The following is a 10,100-nucleotide window of genomic DNA, read 5'->3' on the forward strand; positions in this document are numbered from 1 at the left end:
ATGCACCATCCCATAGACAGGATAGCACATACCACGGCCTTTGATGTACCAGTCGTGGTGCAATGGCTGGAGCGATAAACAGCCCAACAGATATTCCAGAGATAACGTTCGTTACACTGGCGTTTTTTATGTTTGTTTTCCCCGTCTCTGGCTCTTTTTTCTCAGTTTTGTTATTCATGGCCATCTTGTTATTTGTATTATGAGAATACGAGGATGATTTTAAAAAGTATTTTATGATGCTGCCGACATGATTATAATAATGATGATAGTGATGAAGATGATGATGAAGATGATGATGATGGTGATGATGATGATTTTGATGATGATAGTGATGATGATGATGGTGGTGGTGGTGGTGATGGTGATGATGATGATGATAATAGTGATGAAGATGACAGTGATGATGATGATAGTGATGATAATGATTATGCTGATTTTGATGATGCTGATGATGCTGATGATGATGATGATAGTGATGATGGTGATGATGTTGATGATGATGGTGATGATGGTGATGACGACTGTAGCATCTTTCAAGAAACAAAGAAGAAGAAGAACACATAGAACCGGTTCACAAATATATTTAACAGACAAGACAAAAACAAGTAAACAAATGACCTTCACCAAGTGTCATTTCCGTTTTATAATGAAAGTTAATTGTAGCTTATGAACAAGGGGTGTTCATTATATTTTACCAGATACCAAAATATCACACTGTGGTGATAACAATGATGATCCATACACATGATTATAATATACTACGGTTCTACCATGCTACCCTAGATACTGTCTGCCGATTAATACATAACTTTGAGAGAGTCCCCACCACGAATACCAGCAAAGCGTCTTATACACTTTCCCAATGACAAGATAGCACGTACCGCTATAAAACTAGTTTCAACAATAATCCCACCTTTTCTGCGGATTTCATAACTAAAACTAAAATATCAAGGGGTTATTTAAATGTTTAGTGTCTTACGGCTTGGCTACTAAAATTGGTGTTTTCTTAAAATTAAAGTATCATTCACCTGAAAAGAATTCCCAGGATATTAAAAGTACCGATATACATATTGAGACCATTACTCGTTGAACTACAGGCATAACAATACGGAACAGGGTCTAGTAAGATAGCAAAGATATGCCTAATCCTTTTTTGTTTATGCAATAAAATACGTTTCCAGTTGACCACTATAAAAGGGATTTTTTCGTGGCAAAGAGTGAATTTGCTTTAAAGGTACCTGTTCCACTTAATCGGTGTACTGTATTTCTCTGTGAAACACCGGCCTCGGTGGCGTCGTGGTTAGGCCATCGGTATACAGGCTGGTAGGCACTGGGTTCGGATCCCAGTCGAGGCATGGGATTTTTAATCCAGATACCGACTCCAAACCCTGAGTGAGTGCTCCGCAAGGCTCAATGGGTAGGTGTAAACCACTTGCACCGACCAGTGATCCATAACTGGTTCAACAAAGGCCATGGTTTGTGCTATCCTGCCTGTGGGAAGCGCAAATAAAAAAATCCCTTGCTGTTAATCGGAAAAAGTAGCCCATGTAGTGGCGACAGCGGGTTTCCTCTCAAATTCTGTGTGGTCCTTAACCATATGTCTCGACGCCATATAACCGTAAATGGAATGTGTTGAGTGCGTCGTTAAATAAAACATTTCTTTCTTTCTGTTTTTTTTTCTCTGTGAAACATAATTTCGGGCCTGAATATTTCCCCCACTTCTAATCATATGAAATTTATTTATGAATTCGTCTGGTACTAAACAAGAACAAAACAACAATCATTCATTATTTGTAGTTATTTTCGTACTTATATTCAGTTAAGGTTGAAGCACGCTGTCCTGGGCGCACACCTCAGCCTTGTGTTCGATGGCGCAAGACAACACTGTAATACCAACATAATATGCTGTAGCTAAGACTTGCCACTATTATGCCTTGTCAGTTTGATTAATTATAATGCCATTATTGAGTGTCTTTAGTTTTAGTCAACTGTGTAAGCATTTTTCTTATTGAAGGTTGTATGTTTAAGACACTAACGCTTTTTTATTTTACCATTTTCAGAAATATTAGAACCATCTGCAGTATGTCCAGAAATCAGGCCAGGGGAAGATGATCTTCCGGGTATGTATACTTCCAATTAGTGCATATGTGTTAAATTATATATATATATATATATATATATATATGTATATATATATATATATATGTGTGTGTGTGTGTGTGTGTGTGTGTGTGTGTGTGTGTGTGTGTGTGTGTGTGTGTACTGGTATATATATATATATATATATATATATATATATATATATATATATATATATGTATGTTTGTATGTATGTATGTATGTATGTATGTATGTATGTATGTATGTATGTATGCATGCATGTATGTATGTATGTACATATGATTTTGAAAACGAAATTAGTTACCTTGCTCTAAAACAAGAAGACACCGCTCGATATAATCAAACAAACAAACAAACAAACAAACTAAAACCTCAAAACTTGCACGCAGCCCTCAAAAAGACAACAACAAAAACAGTACCACCAAACAAACCCATAGTTCTAACACAAATTTAATGCAGATCAATTTGAATTAAATAATTGATTTGTGACATTTATATTTACAATGAGTGCTAATAGATATATTTTTCAATAATATTGTATCAATTCTTGTGGCACAATTAATAAATATTCTTTACGTCCGATAATCGAAGGATATTTCAAGGAATCTGTTATATTAATATATTTTTGTGCAAAACCAAATCCAGGATGGATATCTTACGAATTCCTGAATTATTAAAACAAATAATCTTGGACTAGCGGAGATAGGGCACACAAATCAACACTTTATAGATGTCTAGTATATCAATATGTCTGATATAACTAGACTATCAACTGTACAATCAATCAATCAATCAACCATTTGACTCGTGCTTACATCCACTGAAGGTCCAAGCACGACTGTTGTGGGCACATCCTCCGAGATCCCACTGTGGTTGAGTCCAATACAGGGGCATCTACACAGGTTACATGGAAAATGTTGACTTTTCCTGTTGCCCAGGAATTTCCCAAATAAAAACCCGTTATTTTTCTCCACATTTCATCAAAACCGTTGAAGGTTTATTTTATGTTTCACTTTCATTGAAGGAATAAATCAAAGTTAGCTTTCTTCATTTACCTACAGGAATCTAGTAGAAAGCTGGTGCACGTGCAGATGTATCGCCCATTCGTTGATAAAACTACACCTTAATTTGGCGCCCATTTCCGGCCCGCGAATATTTTACGACGATTTAAAACCGGTCGATTTTAAACAGCCTGTGTAAATAACGTAGACATGGAAATGAAACGTTTTCTGTTATTTAGAAAAGTGTTCTCTCTATTTACCAGTGCTAGACATGGCGGTTTCGTTCTCCAAGCATTGCAACCACATGCGTCTTGCAGAATGAATAAAGCGTGTGGTACACGTGCAGTTCGGGTCAGAAAGAATGTTTTCAGTGCAAACACCCCCAGCCAATTTTAGCAGGCAGTTGGTGTAGTACTAAATATATAAATATTACCACGTTGTTGTCTTTATTTGCATGTGTTGTTTTCTTACAGGCAGGGAGATAGTGGGAATTCAGTTGACGTCACACTTTTACCTATTATGACCATTATTTTTACTGCCCTTCACTACTAATATTACTACTACTACTATAACTATTACTACTACTACTACTACTACTACTACTACTACGACTACTACGACTACTACTACGACTACTGCTGCTACTACTGCTACTACTACTCCTATTACTGCTGCTGCTATAACTACACTACTACAACGACTACTTGTATTACTACACTGCTACTACTGCTGCTACTTAACTATTACTACTACTACTACTACTACTATTACTACTACTACTACCACTACTACTACTACTACTACTACTACTACTACTTCTACTACTACTACTTCTACTACTACTACTATTACTACTACTACTACTACTACTATTTCTACTACTACTACTACTACTACTACTACTACTACTACTACTACTACTACTACTACTACTACTACTACTACTACCACTACCACTACTACTACCACTACCACTACCACTACTACCATTACCATTACTATTGCTGCTGCTACTACTACTACTACGCTACTGTTACAATTTAATACTAGATTTTGTTCTTTTTGTGTGATGCAATATTATAAAAACTCCTAAATCTGTATTTTTTATTTTGTTTTTCAGGATTTGATTTTATATCAAGATTTCAACTAGACGATGTTTTACGGGTACCTGGGGTTAAAAAAGTTAAAGGATCTAATGAATTTCAAGTAGCATATAAAATTGGAAGACGGGCGAGACTACGTAAAAGAACAGTGTGAGTAATTAGTCACTGGGACGTGTTCAGGAGGCCGAGCGCTCGCGGACAATGTGATTGGTACTTCTATCATATCACATTTTTACAACGTTAGACGCTACAATCAGTGTCACGAGCGACTGCGATCGCTCGCCCTTCTTATCAGCTTTATCGAACAAGAATAATTGGCCGCACATGACACCCATACAGCCTACTTTTCCTTTATTATGAAATTTATGAAGTACCCTTTTTTAAAAATCAAATTTAAAAACCAAAAACCAAGCAATAAATCCCCCCCCCCCCCCCCCCCCCCCCCCCCCCCCCCAGTGGTGAGATATAGCGGCGATATTTGGCGGGCTCAGGGTTCGGAAATGACATAATGTCTTGTTGGTTAGTTGCGATTTTCGACGCCCTAAAATCATTTGGGAGTTTTAAAAACGTTTACTCTTTTAGTGAACAAGATCCAATTTATGCACGGTTATTTCAGGTTGAACAACGATATTTACACATTCGGCAAACCTCGGTTAATTTCAAGCGATATTCCGAAATCAGCCGAGGAGTTCTGAATGCTGACACGCTGTATATGATAGAAATAACCAAAACCCGGGAAAACATTTCAGAATAGGCTGTTTTAATAATACAAGTGATTTTAATTAAACTTTTGTTCTCAATGAATCTCGGTGAAGTTAAATCTATTGGTTTTATTGTTGTATATAAAATTATCGTCTACAAATCAATAAAATGGTGTAACACTTTAACACGATAATAAATATTTCTCAAACTTTAGCATAATTATCCTTCAAATTCGTGTTCATATTAATTTGTAAATAATTTCTACTGTTAAGGAATTACTTATGACCATCAAATGCTGCATGCAAAAAAAATCATCTATGTTTTTTTTTGTTATTGTCAGAAAAAAATTATTACTACCATTGCCACTACCACTACAACTAAAACAACTACAACTACAACTACAACTACAACTACAACTACAACTATCACTATCACTATCACTACCTCTACTATTACTAATTATAGTTTCGGTTGTGTTATATCACCAAAAAATGCATATCTGATATTACCGTATTACACATAATGAATGGCCTTCCGTCTTTCACACACCAGACCATATCTGATATTACCGTATTACACATAATGAATGGCCTTCCGTCTTTCACACACCAGACCATATCTGATATTACCGTATTACACATAATGAATGGCCTTCCGTCTTTCACACACCAGACCATATCTGATATTACCGTATTACACATAATGAATGGCCTTCCGTCTTTCACACACCAGACCATATCTGATATTACCGTATTACACATAATGAATGGGCTTCCGTCTTTCACACACCAGACCATATCTGATATTACCGTATTACACATAATGAATGGCCTTCCGTCTTTCACACACCAGACCATATCTGATATTACCGTATTACACACAATGAATGGCCTTCCGTCTTTCACACACCAGACCATATCTGATATTACCGTATTACACACAATGAATGGCCTTCCGTCTTTCACACACCAGACCATATCTGATATTACCGTATTACACATAATGAATGGCCTTCCGTCTTTCACACACCAGACCATATCTGATATTACCGTATTACACACAATGAATGGCCTTCCGTCTTTCACACACCAGACCATATCTGATATTACCGTATTACACACAATGAATGGCCTTCCGTCTTTCACACACCAGACCATATCTGATATTACCGTATTACACACAATGAATGGCCTTCCGTCTTTCACACACCAGACCATATCTGATATTACCGTATTACACACAATGAATGGCCTTCCGTCTTTCACACACCAGACCATATCTGATATACCGTATTACACACAATGAATGGCCTTCCGTCTTTCACACACCAGACGATATCTGATATTACCGTATTACACATAATGAATGGCCTTCCGTCTTTCACACACCAGACCATATCTGATATTACCGTATTACACATAATGAATGGCCTTCCGTCTTTCACACACAGACCATATCTGATATTACCGTATTACACATAATGAATGGCCTTCCGTCTTTCACACACCAGACCATATCTGATATTACCGTATTACACACAATGAATGGCCTTCCGTCTTTCACACACCAGACCATATCTGATATTACCGTATTACACACAATGAATGGCCTTCCGTCTTTCACACACCAGACCATATCTGATATTACCGTATTACACACAATGAATGGCCTTCCGTCTTTCACACACCAGACGATATCTGATATACCGTATTACACATAATGAATGGCCTTCCGTCTTTCACACACCAGACCATATCTGATATTACCGTATTACACATAATGAATGGCCTTCCGTCTTTCACACACCAGACCATATCTGATATTACCGTATTACACATAATGAATGGCCTTCCGTCTTTCACACACCAGACCATATCTGATATTACCGTATTACACATAATGAATGGCCTTCCGTCTTTCACACACCAGACGATATCTGATATACCGTATTACACATAATGAATGGCCTTCCGTCTTTCACACACCAGACCATATCTGATATTACCGTATTACACATAATGAATGGCCTTCCGTCTTTCACACACCAGACCATATCTGATATTACCGTATTACACATAATGAATGGCCTTCCGTCTTTCACACACCAGACCATATCTGATATTACCGTATTACACATAATGAATGGCCTTCCGTCTTTCACACACCAGACCATATCTGATATTACCGTATTACACATAATGAATGGCCTTCCGTCTTTCACACACCAGACCATATCTGATATTACCGTATTACACATAATGAATGGCCTTCCGTCTTTCACACACCAGACGATATCTGATATACCGTATTACACATAATGAATGGCCTTCCGTCTTTCACACACCAGACCATATCTGATATTACCGTATTACACATAATGAATGGCCTTCCGTCTTTCACACACCAGACCATATCTGATATTACCGTATTACACATAATGAATGGCCTTCCGTCTTTCACACACCAGACCATATCTGATATTACCGTATTACACATAATGAATGGCCTTCCGTCTTTCACACACCAGACCATATCTGATATTACCGTATTACACATAATGAATGGCCTTCCGTCTTTCACACACCAGACCATATCCGTTATAATACATTGTAGACACATAACAATTTTTTTTCTTCTGGTGATGATGATGATTATTATTATTGTTGTTGTTGTTGGTCTTCGTCGTCGTTGTTGTTGTTGTTATTATTATTATTATTATTACTATTATTATTATTATTATTATGTTCCCAAGCCTTTTCGGTTAAGAACCTATTGTTTTTGCTGGCCTCTATCGCGAATTATGTATACTTTCTGTTTGTACGGCAGCTTCTGTGAATCTGACATGGTGAAATATCCTAAAATTTTAGGTTAATTATTAGTATTGTTGTTGTTGTTGTTATTATTACTATTACTAGTGATTCTATTGTGATCTTTCTTTCAGAGATATCTTCCCACAGGGTCTTCCAGATCAGTTTTCATTTGTTAGCACATTTCGTATGAATGGAAAGACTAGAAAAGATAGATGGAACATAGTTCAGATCAAAGACCGTAGGGGGAATCCCCAGTTTGGTGTCAGATTAGATGGACGGTCAAAAAATATAGAATTTTATTATGTGAACTTTGAAGGGAGATTAACAACTTTAAAATTTAATTCAAACGCTAAAAAGGTAAGTCACTAATTTTACTTGTTTTTATTTTCTATTTCATTTAGCATGTTCTTTAACATTACATCGTTCTTTAGCGTTAAATTTTGTGTGAAATATAAGAACGTAGTTTCTGGGTATGTCAGTGTAAAATGGCCTATTACAGGGTGACGTTTTGTCACCAATATTGTTTTCTCTGTACGTCAATGTCTACATGTTGAAATACAAATGTCAAATATATTTTTAATAATGCGTTTCACCAAATCAGAATAGTTCCCATCGGGATGTACATATAAAAATGTATCTTTTTGTTTGAAGTGTTCTGTTTTTCTGTCTACAAAATCCCTATATACCTAGATTGTTTTTATCCCTTCCGTAGTTATTTGAGTCTAGGTACGGCCATGTATAGTGATCAACTAAAGACTAAAATATTGATAACATTATTGTAGAATTTTGATTTCACCGTTTTACTTCTTTAGCTTTTTTATTATTTATTCTCTGTAATCTTATATTATAAAAGAAATACCCAGCTTCATTACAATACATGTTTTTTCTTTCTGTTATTTTCAGCTATTTAATAGAGAATGGCATAAAATTCATTTTAGTGTAGGACGAGAATACGTTGAACTATATTTAGATTGTACACCTATATCTTCACAACCTCGTGTGCCGCCTCGACAAATAGACGTGAACGGAGAAATCGTGTTAGGTACCCGGGAACCAGACGGCAAGACGGTACCGGTAAGTAATATAGGGGTACCCACGTTCTACGATGAACAAAATCATTAAAACCTATATAAAAGTGTAAATGCATAATTACAAGAAAACGAGTGCCAGGCCGAACAAAGCCATAAAACACTGAAACATTACAATTGTTTGAACCAATCGGATTCTATGATTAATATATTTCTGTTTAATATGTAGAAACAAGAACGGTAACAAAATTGACAGTAATCGGTTTCTCCAAAACCTAGCATCCATGAAATGAAATAATTTAGTATTTTTTGTATATGACTTTTAAACAAATTCATTATCTTTAATTTTGTTATCATCCATGGCCAGATCATCTTAAAATGGGTTGGACTGGACTACTATTTGCCAACGCACTATTTATAAAATAGAACACATGGTGCAGAACAGAACGGAACAGAACAAAACATAATTTGTTTTTAATCAAATTTGTACAGAACTGAAGAGTTAAGCAGGGCAAAACCAAAACCAAACAGAATAGGATACGTAATTAGTTCCAGCAATACATAACCCCCATGGACTAATAAGTAGGCATATTTCACCCACAGCCCCGCCCCACCCCACCATATAACGATGTGTGTGTGTGGGGGGGGGGGGGGGGGGGTAAATTCAATTACAATATCAGTGTTATCGTTTCGTTTCAGTTTGAGCTCCAGTGGATAGTTTTAGACTGTGACCCATCAAAACCAGAACGTGAGACGTGCGACGAATTACCCATATCCGAAGTAAGTACATTCGTCTGTCCGACCGTCTGTCTGTCTGTTGTTTGTCTGTATCAGTGTGGCCACGTGTTTAGGATACATAACTTAAAGATACAGAAGCAAAATACAAATCTACTTATCATACAATAATTCATGCGCTGTAATGACCATCTTTGACCTTAAGTTGACGTTGTATAGTTGTATCAGTTCGTCATCTCTGTCGTTTGAAACAACAACAGTGTTTTATTACCAAAAAAACCCACTTTAGATGTTTGTCTTCTGAGTCTAAGTGCATGCAGTGTCCGCCAGAGAGGTCTTAAGCCGGAAGTTTCAAAGTGGATTCAAGTTATGATATTTCTTTATTATTTTTGTTTTAACATTTGTTACCGTAAATAGTGGATCATTGCCCAAACATCCAATAGAAGCCATGTCTTGAATAGTATTCACGTGAACCATGCATCTGAAACAATCCAACTGTGGATCTTGAAAAGAAGCCGTGGGCTTGTACGTAACTCTGTTTAACGATTTAGTTAAAGCCCATCAGTGTACTTGACTTTATTTCTTTTTGTGCTTATATCC

General features: G+C 36.6%; 1 protein-coding gene across 6 annotated transcripts in view; it reads left to right on the plus strand.

Moving 5' to 3' along the window:
- Positions 1-10,100, plus strand: part of LOC121376402 (collagen alpha-1(IX) chain-like) — a 195,163-nt gene that overhangs the window by 108,881 nt on the left and 76,182 nt on the right. For all 6 annotated transcript variants that reach the window (XM_041504261.1, XM_041504262.1, XM_041504263.1 and 3 more), the window contains 5 exons: positions 2,061-2,120; positions 4,243-4,375; positions 7,869-8,094; positions 8,641-8,811; positions 9,465-9,545. In XM_041504261.1, coding sequence (XP_041360195.1) covers positions 2,061-2,120; positions 4,243-4,375; positions 7,869-8,094; positions 8,641-8,811; positions 9,465-9,545 — 671 coding nt within the window. The remainder of the gene's footprint in view (positions 1-2,060; positions 2,121-4,242; positions 4,376-7,868; positions 8,095-8,640; positions 8,812-9,464; positions 9,546-10,100) is intronic.

This window comes from Gigantopelta aegis, chromosome 6 (assembly GCF_016097555.1).
Source record: "Gigantopelta aegis isolate Gae_Host chromosome 6, Gae_host_genome, whole genome shotgun sequence".
NCBI classification, from domain to species: domain Eukaryota; kingdom Metazoa; phylum Mollusca; class Gastropoda; order Neomphalida; family Peltospiridae; genus Gigantopelta; species Gigantopelta aegis.